The sequence below is a fragment of the Malania oleifera genome, chromosome 11 (genome assembly GCF_029873635.1).
Source record: "Malania oleifera isolate guangnan ecotype guangnan chromosome 11, ASM2987363v1, whole genome shotgun sequence".
NCBI classification, from domain to species: Eukaryota; Viridiplantae; Streptophyta; class Magnoliopsida; order Santalales; family Ximeniaceae; genus Malania; species Malania oleifera.
The window spans coordinates 89,322,982-89,350,943 of record NC_080427.1 but is presented as its reverse complement, the minus strand read 5'-3'; the positions used below and the strand labels follow the sequence as shown (position 1 = coordinate 89,350,943).

General features: G+C 33.9%; 1 protein-coding gene across 1 annotated transcript in view; it reads left to right on the top strand.

Moving 5' to 3' along the window:
• The window catches only part of LOC131167621 (uncharacterized), a 35,685-nt gene extending 13,080 nt beyond the window's left edge, over window positions 1-22,605 (top strand). The window contains exon 3 of the mRNA XM_058126416.1: window positions 22,155-22,605. Within this exon, the coding sequence (XP_057982399.1) occupies window positions 22,155-22,605 (451 nt within the window). The remainder of the gene's footprint in view (window positions 1-22,154) is intronic.
• The last annotated feature ends 5,357 nt before the right edge of the window (window positions 22,606-27,962 follow it).

Sequence of the window (27,962 nt, the reverse complement as noted above, 5' to 3'; positions counted from 1 at the left end):
TTTTCAACATAGTGAGCCATAAATTTTCAATATAAGTCAAGCATATCATGTAGCATATCATATAGGCATGTTAGCATATAGCATCTTATATAGTAATTCATTCTCAAACTCTTCTTTAAGTTTTTCTATTTGAACTAGTTCGTTTATTGATCATGAATTAAGTTACTTTCTCAATTTTTAAATGAAATGACTTAATCTATGGAGTTTTTCATTTATGAACTAGTCTATCATCTCGGTACCTATACTTTCTTGGGTCCGGTTAGTTTCATAAAGGATGTTTCTTTAACTCTCCATATTTGTTTAGTTTTCACACATTTTCTCTTAAATAGACATTCAAACTTTATATGCCCCTTTTTCTTACATTGATAGCATATAGTGTTAGCGTAGGCATTAGAGGATGTGCTTGCATTATCTTTGGAGGCTTTTGAGAAATAACCCACGTAAAGATTCCTTTTCTTTTTATTTTCAATTCCATTAAATCTAATGCCTTCTTTGTTTAGAGACATTCTTTGGGAGCCTACCATTTTGTCAAAGTTTGTTTTTCCTTTTGTAAAGTTATAAATGATATTTTCTTTATCTTTAATCTGATTTTTTAGATCATTTAACTCTATCTCTTTCTTGTTGTCAACCTTCTTTAGTGATTTTTCTAATTCTAAAGATAGTTTTCTTATCTTATCCTCTAATTTTGAAATATATATATATATATATATATTTTTCTTAAATTCTATAGAGGATAGGGATCGAAGGTATTCTATCATCCTTTCATTCTTGCTTTCTAATTCTTTAATTTTTAAATCTTGTTCATTTTCAGCAAGATTTTTAGCTTCTAACTCCTTTGTCATGGCTTCATTCGTACTTTCTATTTTCTTGATTCTAGAATCCTTTTCTCTTTCTGCAGCCTTAAGGAATTCTAACTCTTTCATTATTCCTTCATTCATATTTTTCAATGACGTATTTTTTTTAGTTACTTTAATTAGCATATTATAAACTTTGAATAAATCATTTTGAAGTTCTTCATAAGATGGCATGCTCTCATCATCGGATTCATCACTACAAGAATTATTTAAAGATTTAGATGAGGAGCTTTCCTCATTGTCCCAGGCCATAAAGCACGTATAAGCAACCTCTTGGTCACTTGATTCATTCTCTAAACTACTTGTACTCATCATGTCCCAAGTAATGGCTTTCATGGCCATTCTCTTTTTCTTCTTAGATTCTTTCTTTAGTAGTGGACATTCTAGTTTAATATGTCTAGCTTTGTTGCAATTGTAACACGTAGGAGTTTTATTCTTTGATTTCTTGCTAACTTCTTCTTCTTCTTCGTCATCTGATTTAGATTTGGATTTTCTTTTGAATTTATTTTTCCTTCTTAGAATTTTTGCAAGATTTTTAGATATAAAGGCTACTTCATCTTCATCCATTTCTTCTTCACTACTTGAGTTCTCTTTTGAGGCTTTTAAGACTATTGTGTCTTGGGCTTTCGTTTTACCACTCTTTTCATTCATTGCCATTTTGTATGAGTAAAGAGCCTATAAGCTCATCTAAGGAAGTGGTTTTCAAATTTCATCCTTCCATTATGGCAGTGGCTTTTGGTTGCCATTTAGGTGGCAGCCCTCTAAGAATTTTCCTTATCATTTCATAAGTAGTGTAGGTTTTTCCTAGTGCATTTAGGGAGTTGATTATGTGAGTGAACCTAATAAACATATTAGTTAAGGATTCATCCGGGTTCATTTTAAGCGCTTTATATTCACTTATAAGCATATCGATCCTATTATCTCTAACATCTATAGTGCCTTCATATGTTACTTCTAATTTGTCTCATATCTCCTTAGCTGATTTGTAAGCCATTATTCTATTAAATTCATTGGCATCTAAAGCACAATATAGAGCATTTATGGCACTAGAATTTACTTGCAGCATCAATTTTCTCCTTAGGGACTTGTTTTCCATCAACTATCTTAGTAGGAATTTGGTCACCTTCCATGACAACCTCCCATGCTTTCCAATTCATAGTTTGAAGATATATTTGCATTCTTTTTTTCCAGAAGGTAAAATTCAAACCACAAAAGATTGGTGGCCTAGTTGAAGATTGTCCCTCTCCAAAGGGAGCTACGCCTAATTGAGTCATTTAGATATTTTTATAGCTACTAATTAAGATTTTTTATAACCCCGCTCTGATATCAATTGAAAAGTAAGGTGTAGTCCCAAGAGGGGGGGTAAATTGGATTTTCAAAACTTTCTTTTTATTTCTATAAGAACTTCTTCTTCATTAATTAATTTTAAACTTGTTTGTTTAATTCACCAATCACACAAGAACTTAGTTCCTTTATTTAATCCACAACCACACAACTATTCAATCATTCAAGTAATCAATCAACCACAATTTGAAAAGCAAACAACTAATTAATTTTCCAAGTATAGGTTAATTACAGCACTATTAGATTGATGAAATTTGTACTTACTGATATAATGCCCTGTATTGATGGATTTGCTTCTTCAATATAATGTGCAATAAAACATCTAATCAACACAATATCCACACTCTTCTCAATATTCAGAACTCAAATAAACTCTCAGTTAATTTATCCTTGGGCTGTTAACCAAGTAAGGTACTCTCATATGGTTTTCGCAAGGTATGGTATAACCAACGTACTCCCTTTTGATTTCCGCAACCCAAATCAAAATTAGACTTCAAGTTTACTTGATTTATATATTATATAGTATATATGATTATCAATTAAATCATCCAAGCAATTTAAATATACTGAAAATAAAAAGTAAGGGAAAGAGAGAGTGAGACGGGGATTTTTACGAGGTTCGGCTTATACACAACCTACGTCCTCGCCTTTGGCAAACCACCAAAGGATTCACTAAACTTGTTCCTTTGATGGGCGGAACAAACCTTTACAACACTCCTTGGTTAAGGCTAGAGCCCGCCTTCTTTAAACGATGTCCCCTCATTTGGTCACTCCTTAATTAGGCTAGAGCCCACCTCTCTAAGCAATATCCCCATGCTTATACAATGATCCAAACAATCCTTGGAATCGTCAATCAACAATAAATAAATCAAATAGATGTGTACAAGAACTTGCTCACACAAAGAACTGATTAGTACAACAATTTAGAAACTAATATACTTCAAAGTAAATAACAATATGGAATTTAACTTGAAGTTCAATGAAGTATATCACCGATTAATTCTTTCAATGATTGAAATATTGAGAATTTGTAGCACAAGATTGGTGATTGAATCAGCAAGATCTCAGCAAATTTCGTAGACAAGATGAGAGTGAAAGAGCCTTTGAGTGTTGAGAGCAACTGAGAGAGATTTTGAATTTTTTCTAAATTTGAATTATTGGTGTATTGATTCAATGATCTTTGAGACCTATTTATAGACTTCAAAAGGTATGTAACTTGATCTCCAAGTGACTTAAAGTATCCCCCAAGTTTTCATAAAGTTTGAGCCCCAAGAAAACCATTTTAAAAATGTTTCCGTTGAGGTTTTTTAAAAATTTTGTTCGTGGCAGTCACCTACCATGTTATTTTTAAAGGGGCAACAGGGGCAGTAGGGTGGTAGTCGCCTGCGAGGACACAACAAGTCACCTGGCTTGACCACCCAGGCTGCTGTCAACTTCGAGTACCCTTCAGTGTTTTAGTCATAACTTTTTCCTGTGTAACTCCAAATTTGATTATCTTTGTTTCAAATGAAAGTAAGAGAAAATCCTACAACTTTCATGTTGAACACGGTTTAAAATATAGAGATTTTGATAGAGAAACATGCACCTCAATGCGGATGTAGAAAAATTAACAGCATTTGGAAAATCCTCTTTTTGGTGCTTTTCAATTTAAAAATGATTCTGATCTTTTTGAAATAATTTTTTACCTTATAAAAATATTTTCCAAGTATGTTAAAAGGTATCTAGGTCTAGTAAATTAACCTAAAAGCTTCATGTATCCATATTGAAATTATTTGAAGTACTTACATGAAATTTCCTATAGACTCTTTCAAATTTCAATTCTTGAATTCCTTGAGGTCTTTATGCTTGCTTCATCTTTCTTTGAGCTTTCATCAAATTCTATTTAATCCTCATGCTCTCATGATCTTAAAGCTTTATCTTTGAATCCATTTTTGAGTCCATGCTTTAAGCTTCATATTGATCATCCTTCTTTAAAATATAAGCTTTCATGAATTCTTTAACCTTGGATTCATCATTGAGTCCTAAAAATACATCACTTAAACAAAACATGTTACGTTCTACTCGTTTGTTTGAATCAAAACAAGATGTTAAGCCTTGTAAGGCCAACAATTTACATGATCCTAATTGTCATATTTTGATGATAACAACCCATTAGTGGTTCTTAGTTAAATTAATCTTTGCATACTAAGTTGTGGCAGGTATAAGTAGCAAAATCACATAGATACGGATTTTGTACAAAGATCAAGCGAACATTCTCATAGGCAAAGATCAAGTGGACACTTAAATAGGCAAAGATCAAGAGGACACTCAATCGAAAGAGCTCAAGCATATACCATTGGAAGCTATTGTAGAAACTTATGTAATTGGGAGTGTTTGAGGTAGTTTTTGGTGTAACTCTTATAGTTGTATTTCACACATGTTTTTTTAGCAAGAGTTGAGCAAATTGCATGTGCATACTAGGACATAAGAGTATATGGTATTTTACTAAGTCATAAGTGTTGTCCCTAGAGTTGAGTCTAGAGGGGGGGTGAATAGGATCTTTTGCATATTTTCATTTTTCTCTAAAGAAAAGTATAAATCTTGGCAAGATACAAGCAATTATATCACAATATGTAAAATGTAAATCATGCACAAGACAAAAAATAAAAGAGTAGGGAAGAAAAGTTTAATAAACAATTTTAATGTGGTTCAGCCTCTTGCCTACGTCGACGTCTTGAGACACACTCAAGGATTCCAAAATCCATTATAAGCCTCCTTTACCAGCAAAGAAGCCTTTACAAACGGGAACAAATCCTTATCGCTCACCAAGATCCAAAAGGTTCACTAAGATCCTTCACACGGGAACCAATCCCTTTTGCTCACCAAGAGCCGCAAGGTTTACCAAGAGTCCTTGCAATTCGATCCACAAAAAACTTTCAATCACAGTTCACCAAGAACCCTTCGCTACTCGGTTCACCAAGAACCCTTCATAAAAAGAGGATGAATCACAAGCAAAGCTCCTTGAATGAGTAGATATTTAATACAACACAAACCTTACACAAATCTCTAAAGTAATGAATCAACATAAGATTACAGAACAAGAGAGAAATTGGGCACAAAAATGATGAACTAAAAAGTAGGATGCTTGGGAATGATAATCACTAAGAATCAATATTTAAACAAGTCTTTGGACTTGTATTTAGAGACAAATTGGGTTACTAGCCGTTTAATGTTCGTTGGGCTAATATATTAATTGTTTACTTTGAAAACTAGCCATTTATAGCCGTTGAGGATTGAATCCTGATGAAAACCATTGATTGTTTACCCCAAAACATCAACTATTTACCTCAAATAGTCAATTGTTTACTCCAAACCGTTGATTGTTTACCCCAAATAGTCGGCTGTTTACCCCAAATCGTCGATTGTTTGATCCTATTTGTTCATTATTGAAACCTTCTCATTTGTAAAATTCTTCAACATCAAAGTTGTGGGATTTTTTATCATCTTTCTGTAGATACCAAAATATCCCTTTTTGGAGTCTTCTAGCAAATGTTATGCTCCAAATACTGAAGGGTGTTTAGGAAATTTAAGAGAGGAGTTTGAGTGGTGCATAAATGAGGTTTTAAACCAAACCAGGACCAAGTCTTTAAAAGACTATAACACTAGTACGATTTAAAATTTGTTCCATATAAAAATGCATTTGAGTAAAGGAAATTTTTATAAAACTCTTGTTTTGATATTGAAAACTCATAAGTACTGAACTTATGGCTTGGTGATATCCTATGTGTTGGCCTAACTAGGCTTTTTAATCAGTTTTGGTGATAACAAACAAAGGACATTTTAACTTGGAATGTTTGAGTTTTGGTGTTTTAGGAAAACAAGGATCATTGAGGACCATCAAGTTAGATAAACTAACAAGTGATCCAAAGGGAAGCTTAAAACAGCACAGTACTAATCAAAGCATGGGAAGCTAAAACTAGCTCAAGCAAACATCCAAGGGATTTCAAAGCAAAAAGAAAGTGGATGTTCTCAAGTGTTGACTCTATGAGTCCAATCCTGTTTTGATAATGACGAATCACTTGATAAGCCAAGTTGGCTGAACCTCGTAAAACTGTTTTTGTCTTCTCTCTTCCCTTTACTATTTATTTTCAGCATTGCATTTAAATTTTAGTATATTGCATGTATAGGTTGAATAATCATACACATACATAATTGAGTAACAAGAAGTTGTTGGCAAATTTATAAGAAGGGTTTAAGAGGTAACTAAGTGCCTTAGAATTTTTTAAATACCCAATTCACCCCCCCCTCTTGGGATTACACCTGATTCAACATTTGGTATCAGAATGGGTTTACATAAAATTAATAGTTAATTTGTAAAACGATCACATGGCACACATTGGTGTAACTCCATTAAGTGAGGGACACTCATCCACTAGACCACCCATTTTATGCGGTGTAAATTACACCTATTGGAAACATAGGATGAGCATATATCTACTGAACGTAGATTGGAAGGTTTGGAAAATAGTGACTAAGGGAAATCACATTCCCATGAAAGTAATTGATAAAATTAATGTACCTAAAACTGAAGATGAATATATTGAAGAGGATTGGAAGTCAGTACAAATCAATGTCACTGCTATGAACTTACTTTTCTGTGCATTAGATGTCAATGAATTTAATAAGGTAATGGCATGTAACTTAGCTAAAGAAATTTGGGAAAAATTAGAAGTTACATATGAAGGCACTAAGGAAGTCAAGGATAGTAGGATGGACATACTCACTAGTGAATATGAAGCATTTAAAAATGATGGTTGATGAATCCATACAATCCATGTACACTAGATTCACACACATCATTAACTCATTAAATGCTCTTGGAAAAACTTACCCTACTTATGAGTTGATCAGGAAAATACTTAGGGGATTACCTCCAGTGTGGGAAGCGAAAGCTACAGCAATAGCAGAAGGGAGAAATCTCAAGGAAATGTCAGTAGACAAACTCATTGGATCACTCATCACCTATGAGCTGGCAATAAACGAGAGGAAAAATGAGCAAAGCAGAGCTAAGAAGGTCACTGCACTTAAGGCATCATCAAGCTATTCAAGTGAAGCAAGCGATTCCGAAACAGATGATGACATGGCCTTGCTAACAAAGAAGTTCACGAAATTCTTGAAGAAGAACAAAAAGTTGAACAAAAAATTCCGAAACTCTAAATCAGAAAGAGGAGAGCAAAGCATGAAGAAGAAGAAAGATGATCCACCAATATGCTACAACTGCCGAGAAGTTGGACACATCAAGCCTGCGTGCCCCAAGCTCATAAAAGCTTCAAAGAAAAAGAAGAAGGCGCTGAAGGTCGGCTAGGATACACACAACACTAGCAGTTCAGAATCTGAATCCAGTGACAACGAAGTTGCCAATTTGTGTCTAACGGCACATAATGACCTTGAGGTACAATCATCTTTTTCATCATCTGCATACTATTCTAGTGAATCTAAAAATGAAAATGATATGATGACATATGATGAACTGAAACAAGAATACCTATACACTATTAAAATGCTTGAGAAGAAAACAAAGAAAATTTCTGAGTTCAGAAGCAAAGTTAAAGAACTTTCAAATCTAGTTGAACACCAAAATGAATCTCATGCTTCTTTCATAAAAGATAAAGATTTGAAAATTAAGGAGCTAGAAAAGGACTTGAAAGATAAATCTGAAATTATCTGTAAATTTACTGAAGGACAAAACAATTTTGAAAAACTCTTAGGATCTCAAAGAAATTCACTAGAAAAAGAAAGGCTCGGTCTTAATGGTAAAGAAAATATAAAGAAAAGACATCTTTACATGGGGTATTGTACAAAAGAATCAAAGGCATATGTTCCAACTAAGAATCATTATAGAAATACTACATGTTTTAAATGTAGAAGGTTGGGTCACATACAATTCGACTGTCCTTTCAAAAATAAAGATGTAAAAATAAAGAAAGTATGGAAGGTCAAAGGTCAATCTAGCACTAACCCTCCTAAACCCAAGATAATCTGGGTACCAAAGCTAGTTGTTTAATTGTGTCTCGTAGATTTGCTTAAGATCTGCATCCTAAAAAGATAGATGGTATATGGATAGTGAATGCTCACAACCGGAGATAAAGCAAAATTCACATCCATCATACTCAAGGATGAAAGGTTTGTTACTTTTGGAGATAATGCTAAGGGAAGGATCACAGGTGTCGGTAAAGTCGGTAATGATTCCTCACTCATTATTGATGATGTTTTATTCGTTGAATGTTTAAAGCACAATTTATTGAGCATAAGTCAACTATGTGATAAAGGCTACAAAGTATCATTTGAACATGACAACTGCATAGTTGAACACAAAACTGATAATAAGATAATGTTCATTGCTAAGCATCATGAAAACGTATATACCACAAGCTTTGATAACTTACTCCTCAAAGTGTAACATGCTTATCTGCTATGAATGAAATAAGCTGGATTTGGCATAGGAGACTAGGACACGCAAACATGGATTTAATCTCAAAACTAGTTAAGAAAGAATTAGTTAAGGGACTGCCTAAGACTAAATTTGTGAAAGATAAAATCTGTGATGCATGCCAACTAGGAAAACAAGCTAGGACAAGCTTTAAGAAAAGGAAAGAGATCTCCACTACTAGGCCACTTCAAATGCTACACTTAGACTTATTTGGACCAAACCCAATTCAGAGTTTAGGAGGAAAATCATACATTTTTGTCATAGTTGATGACTTTTCAAGATACACATGGGTACTATTCTTATGTCACAAAGATGAAGCATGTGAAAAATTGATAAACCTGTGCAAGAAAGTCCAAAATGAAAAGGGATATACAATTACTAAAATTCAAAGTGATAGGAGTAGAGAATTTAAAAATCAAGGCATGGAAGACTTGTAATTCATCAGGAATTGCCTATAATTTTTCAGCTCCTAGAACACCGCAACAGAATGGTGTAGTTGAAAGGAAGAATAGGTCTATTTAAGAAATGGCTAGAACTATGCTTAATGAACATAAATTACCTAAATACTTCTAGGCCGAGGTAGTGAATACTGCTTGCTATGTGCTAAATAGAGTTCTGATTAGACCATCACTTAATAAGACTCCTTATGAATCATGGAATGGCCATAGACCAAACATATCATATTTTCATGTCTTTGGCTGTAAGTGTTTTGTGCTTAGAGACAATGAGCATCTAGGAAAGTTTGATGTGAAATCAGATGAAGGTATCTTCCTAGGGTATGCTTTAGATAGTAAAGCCTATAGAGTGTATAACAAACGAACATTGATGGTCATAGAATCTATTCATGTAGTGTTCAATGAGTCAAATCCCTTCTTTAAAAGAACTGATGAAGATGAAATTGAATTAAATAAGGAACTAGAAGAACTATCAATTGAGAATGATTCAGAAAATAAAAATGAACTTAAAGAACAATCCATTGAAATTGATCAAACTACAAATGAGGTTAATGAACCACCTAGAAAATGAAAATACATAAAGAATCATCCCATAGATCAAATAATAGGTGAACCATTACGTGGAGTAGCCACTCGCTCCTCTCTTAGGAACATGGTTAGTCATTTTGCATTTATATCTCAAGAAGAACCTAAGAATGTGAGTGAAGCTATAGAGGATGAATCTTGGGTGTTGTCCATGCAAGAAGAATTAAATCAATTTGAAAGAAACAAAGTATGGACTTTAGTTCCTAGACCAGAGGATAAGTCAATCATAGGGACCAAATGGATATATAAGAATAAGAAAGATGAACATAGAGTAGTTGTGATAAATAAGGCTAGATTAGTAGCTCAGGGATATAATCAAGAATATTTTGAAGAAACATTTGCCCCTGTAGCTAGGATGGAAGCCATACGAATGCTATTAGCATATGCAACTTTTAAGGATTTCAAGCTATATCAAATTGACGTCAAAAGCACATTTTTAAATGACTACATAAATGAAGAAGTGTATGTAGAACAACTCCCTGGCTTTGAAAACCATAAGAATCCAGATCATGTTTATAAACTGACGAAAGCCTTGTACGATTTAAAGCAAGCTCCTAGAGCTTGGTATGAAAGGCTAAGCGATTTTCTATTAGAAAATGGATTTATAAGAGGAAAGATAGATACAACCATGTTCATAAAGTCTAAGAAAGATGATATTCTCCTAGTGCAAGTATATATAGATGACATCATATTTGGCGCTAGAGATAAAGAATTGTGTAATGAATTTGCCAATACTATGCAAAATGTATTTGAGATGAGCATGATGGGTGAACTAAATTTCTTCCTAGGACTTCAAATTAAACAAGCAAATCATGGAATATTTATAAATCAATCAAAGTATATTAGAGACTTACTCAAAAAGTTTAATATGGAAGACAGAAAGATACTAGGTACACCTGTGAGCGCTTCATTGAAATTAGACAAAGATGAACTAGGTATACCTATAGGCGTCAAGTTATATCGTGGAATGATAGGTAGCTTGTTATACCTCACTGCCAGTAGACCAGATATAATGTTTAGCATATGTTTGTGTGCAATATTTCAGTCTGCTCCAAAAGAGTCTCATTTGCTAGCTGTTAAACGGATACTTAGATATCTGATAGGAACCGTAGACATTGGGTTATGGTATCCTAAGTACACATCATTTGAAATTATTAGTTATTCAAATGCTGATTTTGCGGGTAGCAAAGTGGATAGGAAAAGAACTAGTGGTACTTGTCATTTTTTAGGACACTCCTTGGTCTCTTGGTTTTCCAAGAAACAAAATTCAATTGCTCTTTCCACAACTGAGGCTAAATATATAGCGGCAGGTAGTTGTTATGCTCAAACGCTTTATATGAAGCAACAAATGAAGGATTCTGGATTAAGTTATAAAACAATCCCCATAAGGTGCGATAATACAAGTGCGATAAATATCTCAAAGAATCTCATATTATATTCACGAACTAAGCACAAAGAAATAAGACATCACTTTCTTCGTGACCACGTACAAAAAGGGGATGTCACACTAGAGTTTGCATGCACAGATGAACAATGGACAGATATATTCACGAAACCACTTGTAGAGGATAGGTTTATCCAAATTAGGCATGAATTAGGTTTCATGCATAGTCAAGAGGTTGCTTAGAATAATGTTAGATGACATGTTTAAAGGAAAGCAACTTCACTTACGATATAATCACTCGGTATTGCTTAATCAAAAAATTGGACACATTTAAAACCTTAAGATTTCAAAGGGGAGAAGAGCATGAGGGTGTGTTTACTCATGATTTTTTTGTTTACACCTTTTTGTTGATGTCAAAAGAGGGAGAAAATTTGGAAGCAAAAATAATACAATGGAACCAAAGGGGAAAAACAGTTGGTTGATGTCATGATTGAAACATTATGAGCATACTTACTATGAGCATATTTCATATCTCATTTGGATTCGGGCTAAACATTGTGTATATGAATATGAGCATATTATCATTTACTGATTATTTGATGCATAAATTAAATGGGAGCCTTGTTAGGTGTAACCCATTATATATTTTTGCTCGTGCATTTGTCATCATCAAAAAGAGGGAGATTGTTGACTCTACGAGTCCAATCCTATTTTTGATAATCACAAATCACTTGATATATGATCTGTGCATTGAGTTTGTGAACAAGACTTACACTAAACATGTACAGAAAGATAACGAGTCATGGAAGCCATAAAGTAAAGCTGATACATTTGAGAAAGCACCATGAAACTCAAAGAGTACGAGAATCAAGATGCAAGCGACAAAGTTCAAGAATATCTTGGGAATGGGTATTTAGAACTCATGTACTTACATTTTCGTATGATTTAATTTAAGGCTCAACATAACGTAGAATGATTTTAGGATTCATACATTTCATGTACATCATTAGAGAACTTACATGGGCTTAGAAATTTTTTTTTTTTTTAAATCATGGAAAACTTGTTTTATAAAAGACTCAAGCAAAGAATCAAAACAAAATTTTAAATTGGAAATGAATAAGTGAGAAAAAGGGGACTTCGGTAGCCTGAACTCAACCTCGGGCACCTGAAGAATGTCCTCGGTAGCCTGAAGATTAAGTTCGGTAGCCTGAAGAATTAAATGGAAAAGACAAAACCTGACAGAGGTACTTCGGTCGCTTGACCATAGAACCTCAGGCGCCTAAAGTTGCCACTTCAGGAGCCTAACCCCTACTTCGGTTGCCTAAACCTGCGGGAAACTTAAAATTCATATTTTTATTAAAAAGACTCGTGAGCTATTTTATTGATCCAACGGCTGAGATCAATCCTAAGGGTAATATACTATATATTCTGAATATCTAAACCCTACAACAGAGGTTAGACACACAAGAAAGAGAAGAACACACCTTGCTGCAAGAATGTTGAAAATCTACTCCTAATGCTATACGATTGTATATACTTCAATCTCTATTCTTCAAGCTTGGGCAAATTAACTCAGATTCTCAAAGGGAACTTGTTTACTCTACTGTACTTCAATCTAGTATTGAGGTTTGATTTTTCAAGTTATTAGTCTTACGAACTTTTCATCTCATTTCAATGCTTGTTCTTGACTAGCATTGGAAAAGTTTTAATCTTGAGTGTTCTTATTCGTATAAAAATTAATTTTTGAAGAGATCATTACTTGAGAAAGTTTATTTAACTTGGTTGATTGAATTTTGATTCAAGAGCATATAAATATACATATATTTTTCAAAAAGCTTATTATTGATAAAAAAAAATAGTTTGATTAAAAGGGTGATCTTGAAAGTATCTATACATATACATAACTGTTTTAAACAAGATCATTATTTGATTTATGGTGTATGATTGTTTGAAAGGTTTGATTTAAGTGTGTGTTTTCTAAAAGATTTATATTTTAGATATATTAAAGCTTGATTAAATATCCTTGGTACTTAGAACCATACAATTAATTGAGGGATATTTTCTAAAAATTAATATACTTAAATTGTGATTGAATACATCAACTAAAACTTTATGATTTTGATTGAGTTTGTATTCAAGATAAAGTTTTTGTTAACTAGCTCACATCAAACATACTTGTGCATCTTTACTAAGTGAATCAAGAACCCTAGTTGACTCCAAGGCATTTCAAATATCTCTTTACTTGGGAGTTGAGGTTAAATAGGGATTTGTGTGTTGAAGCATATCATACATAAAACGATTGTATCATTTTTCATACATTCATGAGCTTCAAGTTATATCATATGTTAATGTGTTAGGATTTTGAATTGTACTCACCAGCTTTTGTTAGAAGCATTGTTTTGAGTATTATTTTTCAAATTCTATTGTATACACGGTTCGGTGTGTGAACTGGTGTAAGAGAAGAGAGTTGTATCTCTTGTAAGCAGCGGAGTAGGATGAAGTTATGCCTCTTGTAAGCAGCGGATTGTAAGGGAAGATTCTTCCCACTTTAAGGAGCAGGGTTTTAGTGAATCCTTGAGTGGTTGCTCAAGGCGAGGACGTAAGCCAAGTCGAATGAACCTCGTAAAACTGTTTTTGTCTTCTCTCTTCCCTTTACTATTTATTTTCAGCATTACATTTAAATTTGGGTATATTGTATGTATAGTTTGAATAGTCATGCACATACATAATTGAGTAACAAGAAGTTGTTTGTAAATTTATAAGAAGGGTTTAAGAGATAACTAAGTGCCTTAGAATTTTTTAAATACCCAATTCACCCTCCCTCTTGGGATTACACCTGATTCCACATCAAGCTTAGCATATAAGGTTTTAGGAAAACCAATGTTAGTACTTCAAAGTTTAAATATCTATTGAAATATATTTTAAAGCTTTTTAGGGGAATTATATGGACTTAGAGACCTATTTAATAACCCCGAAATAAGTTTTATAAAGAATAAATAAAAGAGAGTAAACCATTTTTTATTATTGAAAGTTAACATTCAGAAAGCAATTTGTTCAGATGACTGAAGTTTTGTTCAGAAGCTTGAAGTGACAACTTCAGATGACCGAACTCCAAGTTCGGTTGACTGAAGAATTACTTCAGATGTTTGAAGATTTTTTGGTGAGAAACAAAAGCTAGCAGAAGCACTTCAGATGACTGAACCTTGACCTCGGTCGTCTGAACTCAACTCTTCAATCATCTGAACCCTATCCTCAATCATCTGACCTTATATTTAGGTCATTTTTTCAATAGACTCAGGAACTTCAGATGACTGAACTTGAGTGTTCAGCCATCTTAACACTGTTAACGGGTAAAAAATTTCAAAAATTTATTTTTTAAATATTAGTTGCTTGGGCTCTAATCTTTCTAAAAACTTGGGAAATATTCCAAGTAAACTTAAGCAAAAAGGAAACTCGTTTGAATGCCTATAAATACATGGTCCTCTAAATCAAAATACAACCAAGTATTGAAAAATCTACCATAAGCTCTCTTGCTCTCAAAGTCTTAACTTGCTCGTCTTTTGCAACCTGAAAGTGCTAGTGTTCTGAGATCATTGATCATCAATTCCAGAGTTATACTTGCTGATTTCTCATCTGGAGAAAAGGGAGTTTGGTGAAATCTATTCTTAAGCTTCAAAAGTGTATTTCATTCTTGATATTTACTTTTTAAAGTACACAGATTTGAATTGTACTAACTTGCTCTTTGTGTGAGCATTCTTTGTACGCAATCCTCTTATTGTTTCTTTTATAGACTTTGGATGATTCCAGGTTATTGGATCGTTGACCAAGAGAGAGTACATCATTTGGAGAAAGTGGGCTTTAGCCTTAATAAAGGAGTGTTGTAATCAGTGTTGTTCCGCCCTGTAAAAGAACTGCAATAGTGGAACCCTTCGGTAATTTTCCAAGGGCGAGGACGTAGACTGTGTTGATGCCGAACCTCGTAAAATCTTTGTGTCTCTCTCTCTTCCTTATTCATTGTTTTTCTGCACAATATATTTTTGTGTATTCTAAAGTGCAGGTTACAGGGCTTGAAGTTAAAATCAAAGGAAGACTCTAGATATTTAGAAAGTACATTTTTATTAACCTTTTTTGAAAACCCAAAAGGGAGTATGTTGGTTAATTTGCGGGAATCTTAATTAAGAGAAGCACAAACAAATATTTCATCCAAAGTAGGTTGCAAACATCAACACGACAGCTAATAAAAGGCTTAACAAACTTGCATGATTGTTTGAATACTTTGGTTAATTGGTTTGTGTGTTTAAATTTTAGTATCTTGTGGTGTGGGTTTTTGGTTGTGGTTATTAGTTGATTTATTTATTTTTCTTGTTGTTGTATTAAAACAAGTAAGTTTTCAGAAGAAGTCAAAATATTAAAATAATCCAATTCACCCCCACCCCCCCCCCCCTCTCGGGATAGCTATCCCAATTTCAATTGGTATCAGAGCCCTGTTATAGTAATTCCTAACAAGAAACTATAAAAAGATCAAATGGCAAATATAGGAGTAGCACCCTTCAGTGAAGGACAATCCTCAACCCGTCCACCAATCTTTTGTGGACACGACTATACCTTTTGGGAAAAGAGAATGCAAATATATCTCCAACACATGGATTGGAAAGCATGGGAAGTAGTTATGGATGGAAACCTCATACCCACTAAGATAGTTGATGGAAAATAGATTCCAAAAGAGAAAAAGGATATGACCAATTTCGATTATAAAATGCTTCAAATTAATTCAAGCGCTATAAATTTTTTATATTGTGCTTTAGATGCTAACGAATTTAACAAGGTCATGACCTGCAAAACGGCTAAGGAGATTCGGGACAAACTAGAAGTAACATATGAATGAACAGTTGATGTTAGAGACAATAGGATAGACATGTTAACAAACGAATATGAAGCATTTAAGATGAATTCAGATGCAACAATATCAAGTATGTACACCAGATTTACCCACATAATAAAATCCTTAAGTGTCTTAGGAAAAACTTATACTACCTACGAAATGATTAGAAAAATTCTAAGAGGTCTTCCCTCCGTATAGGAACCAAAGGCTACAGCTATCACAGAAGGTAGAAACCTTAAGACCACCTCTTTAGATGAACTCATAGGTTCACTTCTTACCTATGAAATGGCTTTAAAAGAAAGGAATCTTGAACCAAAGCATAAAAGATCCATTGCACTAAAAGTGTCTAGCTACAACTCAAGTGAAGAGGAAAGTGAAACAGGTGACTTAGATCAGGATTAATTAGCATTCATCACCAAGAGACTAAGTAAGTTCTATAGAAGGAATAAAAGATTTCCTAGAAAGTTCAATAAAAAGAAAGCTGAAAAAGAAGAGACAAGTAGAAAAGAAAATAAAAGTAAGAATGAACCTCCAATATGCTATCACTGCAAGAAACCAGGGCATATCAAACCGGACTGCCCTTTGCTCAAGAAAGAAAAAAAGAAAAAGAAGGAAGCTATAAAGGCTACTTTGGATGACTCAAGCTCCAGTGAGACGGAAAACGAATCAAGTGGACATGAAATGGCAAATATATGCTTCATGGCGAATGACGAAGAGGTAAATTCCTACTACTCTTCAACAGAATCGTACAATGAGGCTTGTGATGAGTCATGTGATAGTATGCCTTCTTACAAGGAATTACAAGCTGAGTTGTTTTTTCTACATAAAAGATTCATAAAGATTTCCAAGAGAAATATAACCTTGAAAGATCAAAATAAAGAACTATTGAAGCTACTTGAATCATTCAAAACCACTGAAAAAGAAAAAGACTCTTGTATTAAGAAGTTAGAAGAGAAAGTAAATAAAGTAACTCAAGAGTTAGGCAAAACTCATGAAGATGATTTGAATAAAAGGGATTTAGAAGTAAATGAACTTAAGAAATTAGTAGAGGATAAGGAGAAAATTATATATAACTTTACCAAAATTTTGAAAAGATGATTGGACAGCAAAGGCTACATGGAAATAAAGAAGGGATAGGTTATAATGGTAAAACAAATAAAAAGAAAAAAAAAATTATACATGGGATACTTCGTCAAGGAAGCCAAGCACTATGCTAGCACCTCCTCAAACAACAAACATGAATATACCACTTGCTATATGTGCAAGACTAAAGGTCATGTAATGTTCAACTGCCCATTAAAAAGAAAATATGTTAAAATTCAAGGAGAATGGAGAGTCAATAATGGAACTAAAAACAATTCATAGAAAATTAAGAGAATTTGGATTCCAAAGACTAACACAATGAATCCTTCATTGTAAGTATGCTTTAGGGCAACACCGTCAACGGATAAGTGGTACTTGGACAGCAGGTATTCAAGGCACATGACCAGTGATAAGACCAAGTTTACCACACTAAGACAAAAGGATGGGGGATACGTCACCTTCGGCGACAATTCCAAAGGTAAAATTATTGGCATTGGAAAAATAGGTAAAGAACCTTCTCTCACTATTGATAATGTGCTATTAGTAGAAGGATTAAAACACAACCTTTTAAGCATTAGCCAATTAAGTGACAAAGGGTTTGAAATAACCTTTAAGAAAGAAAAATGTGTTATCCAAAATCCTAAAAAAAATTAAACCTTGTTTATAGCTCATAGGATAAATAATGTTTATTGTATAAATCTTGAGAACTTAGTAAATCAGAATGTAACTTGTTTGGCAGCAATGAATGAAATAAGTTGGCTATGGCATAGGAAACTAGGACATGCTAGCATGGACCTATTATCCAAATTATCAAAGAAAAATCTTGTAAAAGGATTACCAAATACCAAATTCATAAAAGACAAGATGTGTGATGCATGCCAAAAGGGAAAATAAGTCAAAATAAGCTTCAAAAAGAAAAAATACATATCTACTAAAAGACCCCTAAAACTATTACACCTAGACTTATTTAGTCCAACTAGAACCTTAAGCCTAGAAGGTAAATAGTATGCTTTTGTAATAGTAGGTGACTATTCAAGATTTACTTGGGTATTATTCTTAACAAACAAAGATGAAGCCTATGACATGCTAATCACCTTATGCAAGAAATTACAAAATGAAAATGGTTATAATGTAACAAGCTTTAGAAGTGATCAAGGTAGGGAGTTTAAAAATAGAGAGGTTGATAAATTCTATAATGAACATGGAATAAATCATAATTTTTCAACACCTAGGACTCCACAAAAAAATGGAGTTGTAGAAAGAAAAAATAGAACCCTACAAGAAATGGCACGAACAATGATAAACAAAAATAACCTACCAAAATACTTTTAGGCAGAAGTTGTGAATACAACTTGTTATATTGTAAATAGGGTATCTATAAGATCAAGTATAGAAAAAACACCATATGAACTATGGAAAGGTAGAAACCCTAATATCTCCTACTTTCATGTATTCAAATGCACATGTTTTATCCTTAACACTAAAGATGATTTAGGAAAGTTTGATGCAAAATCTGATGAAGGTATCTTCTTAGGCTACTCTATAAATAGCAAAGCTTATAGGGTTTATAATAGAAGAACTCTTACTATTATTGAATCAATACACATAACGTTTGATGAATCAAATAATTATGACAATAAAGTTAAGATTGATGAAAAAGAAGATATTTCACAAAAAGAAGATGATCTTAAAATAAAAGAAGAAAACAATAATGAAGCTTCAATTGAAAACATCATAGAAAATCTAGAACTACCTAAAGAATGGAGATATGATAAAAGTCACCAAAAAGAACAAATTCTTGGTGAAACATCAAAAGGAATAACCACTAGAGCCTCATTGAAAAACATTTGCAATCATTATGCTTTTTTGTCTCAAGATGAACCCAAGAACATTGAAGAAGCCTTAAAAGATGATTCTTAGATTATAGCTATACAGGAGGAACTAAATCAATTTGAAATGAGTCAAGTGTGGGAACTTATACCTAAATCCAAAGATAAATCAATCATAGGTACTAAATGGGTGTTTAGAAATAAAAAGGATGAAAATGGAGTAGTTATAAGAAATAAAGTTAGGCTAGTAGCACAAGGTTATAATCAAGAAGAAGGTATTGATTATGATGAAACCTTTGCTCCCGTAACTAGAATGGAAGCAATTAGGATGCTCTTAGCTTATACAGCCCATAAGGATTTTAAATTATACCAAATGAATGTAAAGAGTGCATTCTTAAATAGATATATAAATAAAGAAGTGTATGTTAAACAACCTCCAGGTTTTGAAAATTCAAAAAATCCAAATCATGTATTTAAGTTAACAAAAACTTTGTATGGTTTGAAACAAGCTCCTAGAGATTGGTATGAGAGGCTAAGTAAATTCTTGCTCAAAAATGAATTTTCAATAGGAATGGTAGATAGCACTTTATTTATCAAAACCAAAAACAAAGAAATGCTAATTGTTCAAATATATGTGGATGATATTATATTCGGAGCTACAAATGAAGAACTATGTAAAGACTTCACCACATGTATGCAAAAATAATTTGAAATGAGTATGATGGGAGAGTTAAATTATTTTCTAGGATAACAAATTAAACAAGCAAAACATGGGATATTTATAAATCAAACTAAATACATTAAAGATATGCTTAAAAAATTTGATATGGAACAAAGTAAACCCATAGGAACCCCTATGAGTACATCAACAAGCCTTGATGAGGATGAAAAAGGAAAACAAGTAGACATAAAACACTATAGACGAATAATTGGTAGTTTACTATATCTAACTGCTAGTAGACCCGATATTATGTTTAGTGTATGTATGTGTGTTAGGTTTCAATCAGCACCTAAGGAATCACATCTAACAGTCATTAAGAAGATACTTAGGTACTTTCTAGGAACACTTGATCTAGGTTTATGGTATCCAAAGGATATTGATTTTGACATGATAAGATATTTCGATGCTGATTATGCCAAATGTAAGATTGATAGAAAGAGTACTAGTGGCACATGTCACTTCCTAGGACAATCCTTAGTATCTTGGTTCTCAAAGAAACAAAACTCCATAGCCTTATCAACCACTGAAGCTGAGTATGTAGCAGTCGGAAGTTGTTGCGCACAAATTTTATACATGAACCAACAATTAAAAGGCTTCAATCTAGATTATAAAACAATTCCAATAAAGTGTGATAACACAAGTGCTATAAATATATCCAAAAATCCAATTTCACACTCAAGAACCAAACATATAGATATAAGGCATCATTTCTTGAGAGATCATGTCCAAAAAGAGGATATAATTCTTGAATTCATTAATACAAGTGACCAATGGGCAGACATTTTTACAAAACCACTAAGTGAAGAAAGATTTATACACATTAGAAGAGAACTTGGGTTAATTCATAGTAGAGAAGTGTGTTAGAAAAGAAATTTCAAATTTTTTCTAATCTTCGATCGTCTGAACTAAAAACATTAGATGACTTAACACTGTAGCAAACAGGTTCAGATGACTGAACCTAGAACTTTAGATGACTGGGAGGCTATTGACTCTTCAAATTCCAGATCTAAAAAACTTCAGACGACTGAAGATAATCCTTAATCAACTGAAGTCACGGGATTTAAATATAACAATCATCTTAAAACCCTAATTTCAGCCTTCTCAAGTTCGTTGTTCTACTCGTCCGAACCTAGTTCTCTCTATTTCTCCTCATCCTCTCCCAGAAATCACTAAATCCAAAGCTTGCTTCTCTCTTTTAAGGTTCATTCCATGAAACCTAGGGTTTCTGCAATCAGGTTTCTTCATCGAATGTGCCTCGCATTAAGTATACAGCCAATCCCATTTTCTTAGTCATATTGGCATAAAATATTTTGATAAGATGAGGCAAAATTCCTTTTGGTTGCTGGGTAACAAAATCAAACCATCCTATTGCTTTGAATAATGGAAGGATATCTGGGAATTCAACATTTAAGAACGAGACATACAATACTTTACCTAGAATGGGGTCTATGGTGCCAAGGGACACATGGTAATGAAGCTTATCTTGGGGAACAACAAGCCATTTGTCAAGATTTTGTGCATCTCTCCCAGACGAAGAGCCACAATTGGTTATGTGCTTAATACGAGGCATATTCGATGAAGAAACCTGATTGTAGAAACCCTAGGTTTCGTGGAATGAACCTTAAAAGAGAGAAGCAAGCTTTGGATTTAGTGATTTCTGGGAGAGGATGAGGACAAATAGAGAGAACTAGGTTCAGATGAGTAGAACAACGAACTTAAGAAGGCTGAAATTAGGGTTTTAAGATGATTGTTATATTTAAATCCTGTGACTTCAGTTGACTAAGAATTATCTTCAGTCGTCTGAAGTTTTTTAGATCTGGAATTTGAAGAGTCAGTAGCCTCCTAGTCGTCTAAAGTTCTAGGTTCAGTCATCTGAACCTGTTTGCTATAGTGTTAAGTCATCTGATGTTTTTAGTTCAGACGACCGAAGATTAGAAAAAATTTGAAATTTCTTTTCTAACACACTTCTCTACTATGAATTAACCCAAGTTCTCTTCTGAAGTAAAAGGGAAAAAAATATTGTTGAATTCCGAAATCTTGTCTCCTATTTTCAAAATTACTCCAAGAGAATTTAATTATCCTATGTTTGCTCAATCCTGAATTCTATAACAAGGGTTTACCCCTGAAACCTTCCTCCCATTGATCATGAAAAACGAACCTATATATTTTGGGCATCCTCCTTTGTATAAACAACTAAGTTTAAAAGCCCAAATTTTACTCAAAATTGTTGCAAAAAAAATTCTACCTAAATATGTTTCGTTTGACCACCTTTCCTATATTGAGTGCTTTGTCCTTTGGTGTCTTCTCAAAGTAAAAAAAAACTAGATTTGGCCAATTTAATTATCAAATGGATGTGGGCCAAACTAGAGTCCTCCCGAGTTGTCCTTCCCTATGGAGGTGTCTTTACTCTTCTTTTTGCCCACCTTCATGTCTTCAACAGTTTTGAATTCTTCATAAAAAGAACTCGCTGTGATATTTTTAATGAGACCTCTCTAAAACAAATGGGGTATGATGAAGGTAGCTTGGGTTAGTATTTGAAATCAAGTAGAATTCAGCGAACACCTGCAGCCTCAGCCTCAGCCTCAGCCTCCACCTTAACCTCAACCTCAGTAGCAGCTCATTCTTCTCCCACACAGGATCTAGGACCCTCTCACGATGCACCATCATGGTTTTTATCATTTCAAAAGGACTTCTCTAGTTTCTCATCTGAAGTGCACACTGGGCTTCAAAATATTAAAGAAAAAGTTACATCCCTTGATCAGCGCATCACTCACATTGAGGAGTATCAGGCTAGATCTTCTAGGGGAAGTGATCCTTTGGATATTAGCTCCGCCCCTCAAATTGAAGATGATGGTTCTGATGAAGAAACTGAGGACAATGAAGAAGGTTCTACAGAAGAAGGCAACCAGGAGAAAGAAGCAGAAACCGAAGAAGAAGGAAGCCAAGAAGAAGAAGAAGAAGAAGAAGGACAAAAAGACGGCTCTGAAGAAGAAGGATAGAATCATTAGGAAACACCTAGCATAGATTACTAGTTACTATATAACTTTTTGAATGTAACTCAGATGTTTGCAGTATTGGTACTTTGACTCTTCTTTTTGTAAACATCTCTTGATGAAAATTTTTGGTTGTCACACCTCGTTATGTAAGCACTTCCTTGATGGTTATAAAATTAACTTTCCTATTACGTATTACTTGTTTTTTTTCAATAATGACAAAGGGGGAGAGAGGTTATTAGCAAAGATAAAATGCAATATGGACATGTCAAAAGTAATGAAATTAACAAAGAATCCATAGACATGTGAATTTGCAAAGACTGAAATTAACAAAGAATGCATGGACATGTGAATTTCCAAAGACTTATATGGACATATGAACTTGCAAAGACTTATATTGACATGCTTGGATAATATGCTTAACAAAGAATACATGGACATGTGAATTTGCAAAGACTCATATGGACATATGAACTTGCAAAGACTTATATGGACATGCTTAGATAATATGCTATGTTTCCTTGGTTATCTTGTATATTTTTTTCGGATATTTATAGTAAGGTGGAGTATTTTTCAAAGAAACCTTTATCTTTGCTCTTTGTTTGTCATCATCAAAAAGGGGGAGATTGTTGGCCTAACTAGGCTTTTCAATCAGTTTTGGTGATAACAAACAAAGGACATTTTAACTTGGAATTTTTGTGTTTTGGTGTTTCAGGAAAACAAGGATCATTGAGGACCATCAAGTTAGATAAACTAACAAGTGATCCAAAAAGAAGCTTAAAACAGCATAGTACTAATCAAAACATGGGAAGCTAAAACTAGTTCAAGCAAACATCCAAGGGATTTCAAAGCAAAAAGAAAGTGGATGATCTCAATCTTAGCATATAAGGTTTTAGGAAAACCAATGTAAATACTTCAAATTCTAAATATCTATTGAAATATCTTTTGAACATTTTTAAGGGAATTGTATGTACTTAGAGACATATTTAATAACCCCGAAATAAGTTTTTTAAAGAATAAATGAAAGAGAGTAAACCATTTTTTATTATTGAAAGTTAACATTCATAGAGCAATCTGTTCAAAAGACTGAAGTTCTGTTTAGAAGCCTGAAGTGACAACTTTAGATGACTGAACTCCAAGTTCGGTTGACTGAAGAATTACTTCAGATGTCTAAAGAATAAGCTCAGACGTCTGAAGATTTTTTGGTGAGAAATAGAAACTGGCAGAAGCACTTCAAATGACTGAACCTTGACCTCGATCATCTAAACTTGACTCTTTGGTCATCTAAACCCTATCCTTGATCGTCTAACCCTGTATTTAGTTCATTTTTTCAACAAGCTCAGGAACTTCAGATGACTAAACTTGAGTATTCAGCCATCGGAACACTATTAACGGGCAAAAATTTTCAAAATTATATTTTTTAGATATTAGTTGCTTGGGCTCCAATCTAAAAACTTGGGAAATATTCTAAGTAAACTTAAGCAACAAGGAAACTCGTTTGAATGCCTATAAATACATGGTTCTCCAAATCAAAATACAACCAAGTATTGAAAAATCTACCATAAGCTCTCTTGCTCTCAAAGTCTCAACTTGCTCATCTTTTGCAAACTGAAAGTGCTGGTGTTCTGAGATCATTGATCATCAATTCCTGAGTTATACTTGCTGATTTCTCATCTGGAGAAAAGGGAGTTTAGTGAAATCTATTCTTAAGCTTCAAAAGTGTATTTCATTCTTGATATTTACTTTTGAAGTACATAGATTTGAATTGTATAAACTTGCTCTTTGTGTAAGCATTCTTTGTACACAATCCTCTTATTGTTTCTCTTGTAGACTTTGGACGATTCTAGGTTATTGGATCATTGACCAAGTGAGAGTCCATCGTTTGGAGAAGGCGGGCTCTAGCCTTAACAAAGGAATGCTATAATTGGCGTTGTTTCGCCCAGTAAAGGAACTGCAATAGTGGAACCCTTTAGTAATTTTCCAAAGGCAAGGACATAGGCTGTGTTGAAGCCGAACCTCGTAAAAACTTTTTGTGTCTCTCTCTTCCTTATTCATTATTTTTCTGCACAATATATTTTTGTGTATTCTAAAGTGCAGGTTGCAGGGCTTGAAATTAAAATCAAAGGAAGACTCTTGATATTTAGAAAGTACGTTTTGATTAACCGTTTGCGGAAACCCAAAAGGGACTACGTTGGTTAATTTGTGGAAATCTTAATCAAGAGAAGCACAAACAAAGATTTCATCCAAAGTAGGTTGCAAACATCTACACGACAGCTAATAAAAGGCTTAACAAACTTGCATGATTGTTTGAATACTTAGGTTAATTGGTTTGTGTGTTTAAATTTCAGTATCTTGTGGTGTGGGTTTTTGGTTGTGGTTATTAGTTGATTGATTTATTTTTCTCATTGTTGTATTAAAACAAGTAAGTTTTCAGAAGAGGTCAAAATATTAAAATAAACCAATTCATCCCCCCCCCCCTCTCTCGGGACAGCAATCCTAATCTCACTATGTACTCTTACGAATTACTATGAACATGCAATTTTCTCAACTCTTGCTAAATAAACTTGCTTGAATTAGAACAACAAGAGTTACAATAAACACTACCTCAAATACTCCCCATTATACATATGACTTTACATTTGTTTTGATGGTTGTGCTAGAGTCCTTTTGAGTGATTGTCAACTTTGATATTTCTTTCTTGAATTGACCACTTGATCTTTGCCTATGAGAATATTGACTTGATCTTTGCACTGAAACTCATATCTGTGTGATTCACTCACCAAGAGCTACAAAGTTCACCAAGAATCCTTACAATTCAGTTCACCAAGAACCTTTAATCATGGTTCACCAAGAACCCTTCGCAACTTAGTTCACCAAGAACCCTTTGCAGCAAGAAGATGAATTACAAACAAAGCTCCTTGAATGATTGGATATTTGATACAACACAAACCTCACACAAATCTTTTAAGTAATGAATCAACACAAGATTAGAGAGTAAGAGAGAGATTGAGCACAAAAATGATGAACTAAAAAGTAGTGTTGTAACACCCCGAACCCGCCAAGCGGGGCCCGAGGTGTTATGTGTTCCAATCACCTATCTCTGATACCAAAAATACCATACATGTAACGGAAATAATTAAACATTCTCCATTAAAATACTAGAGTTCTATTCTATACAACCCAAAAAGTATATCCATTCACTTTATATTACATAACCAGGAATTTAAACATAACCTTTATATATTTCATATCTTACAACTACTCACAATATCAAAAACTAAACCCCACCCTGAAGCTTGCTAAGATCAATCACCTGAAGGACCTAAAAAGTTAATAATTTGCTGGGGTGAGACACTTCTCAGTTAGGGTGGAATGAGTTATAACAGTATGTGGAAAATGAGTTTTAGTGTACACAAAATATATATTTGTTTATTAATCAACAACAACAACTGCTAATACACTTATATACTATACTTACACATACATAACCAATCATTATAGCCAAAGTTCCTGAGAATTGAAGAGATTACACGCCCATACATGTAACGCCCCTTTGTTGTGATACCGTTTGTAACTTTGCCCATTTTAATTTGGATGAGACTACAACTGATACTTATTAGGGCACTCACCTTACTCAGTAAGCCCTCGGGCAGAAAGTTTTACTTTGCCCTAACTATTTATACATTTAAATTCACATACATACACCCACACACATTCAACATCAATCACACATTTCAGTCACATCCACACAGGATACTACACAAGTTTCATATCCACACAGGATACTGCATAAATTCATCACAACCGCCCTTCATTGCTTCATATCCTGATGGCCTATTCATAGTATATCAGTAAAACAAACTCCTTAGACCTACCAATGTTTTACCCCGTTTATATAAATGTCGATATAACAAACTCCTTAGGCCTGCTAACGTTATATCATGATTTATACCCAAGCAATATAACAAACTCCTCAGACCTGCCAACGTTATATTGTGATACATACGAATAACCACACAAACAATTCATCCAAACATATCATTCCCACGATAATCACAATCAGATTATTATGAAGAGTTATTGTAACGACCTGCTTATTTTACCATTTTTTTTCCATGATAATAAAGACCGATATAATAAATCTAGCAGATCATAATCAACCTGAACCCGTGGGTACCAGGGATACATTAGAAATACAACACGGAAGCCTAAGCAGTAGGAAACATAAAATTATAGACATCTCATATTACCATTCAACACAATACCAGAGTTTACTATAATCATCATAAAGATACACACATCTCAAAAGTGTCCAAAATAGTCCTAGGGTCACCACCCAAAATCCATCTGACCCTAGCAAGTACTTACCCTTCAGATAGGGTAGGACAAACGAACTCTAGCGCTGCGAAGCTTTATCTGCTCTCCTATCTGAGGCTCCTGAAATATTCATATAATTTAGGGTGAGATACCTCTCAGTAAGGAAAATAAACTAATACCAGTGTGTGACAACATGAGTATTTTTGTGTTATACATATAATAGTATATAAACATTTTTAGTGAAACTGTCTGCATCATATCTTGGAAAACATATATAATCATATCATCGTAGAACATACTGGATTTCTATAAACATAATTCATCTGATATAATAATAATAATACAAAAACAAAACTAGATGGTTAGTTGGCTAGTGTCATGTCTTACCCCTACATGACTGGGTTATGTGGCCCGAAGGCGGGACCTGACAATGACTAGCCGACCACTGCCAAGTCAAAAGCAAAAGTCTATAAGTACAATGGGTCTGCCAAACCTGGTCCGTACACCAGGGGTGCCAACACTTCAATAAACCACATTGACTATCCATCCTCACGCTGCCCCGTACGAGAGCGATAACACTACATCATAATGATCATGATCACATAGCTATGGTACCATGCTCGTGTAAGCTTAAACCAAGCCAACCAAGTTCCAATAACATATAATGTAGTGAACTAGAGAATTTATAATACTTAAATAATAAAAGGAAGGGAGAAAAGGAAATTAAAAAAAGACACATAGCAGGTCTTCGTCGTCAACGCGCTATATTAGACTCGTCGACGAGGGTGTAATTCGTCAACGAGAAAATACCGAGAGAGGCTTTGGGTGATTCTTAATTTCTTCGACGATGAGAGAGTTCATCGACAAGTCTTCTTCATGACCTTGTCGATGAGGTGACTTGGCTCGTCGATGAGGTGACGTGACTCGTTGACGAAGGCTAGTGTATAAATAGGTCAAATCTTCATTTTTGGCTGAAAACTCATGCACAAGTCTCATTTTCTCTCTCCTTTTTCAGTTCTTCTACCTTCTCTCTAAGATCTTGGGCC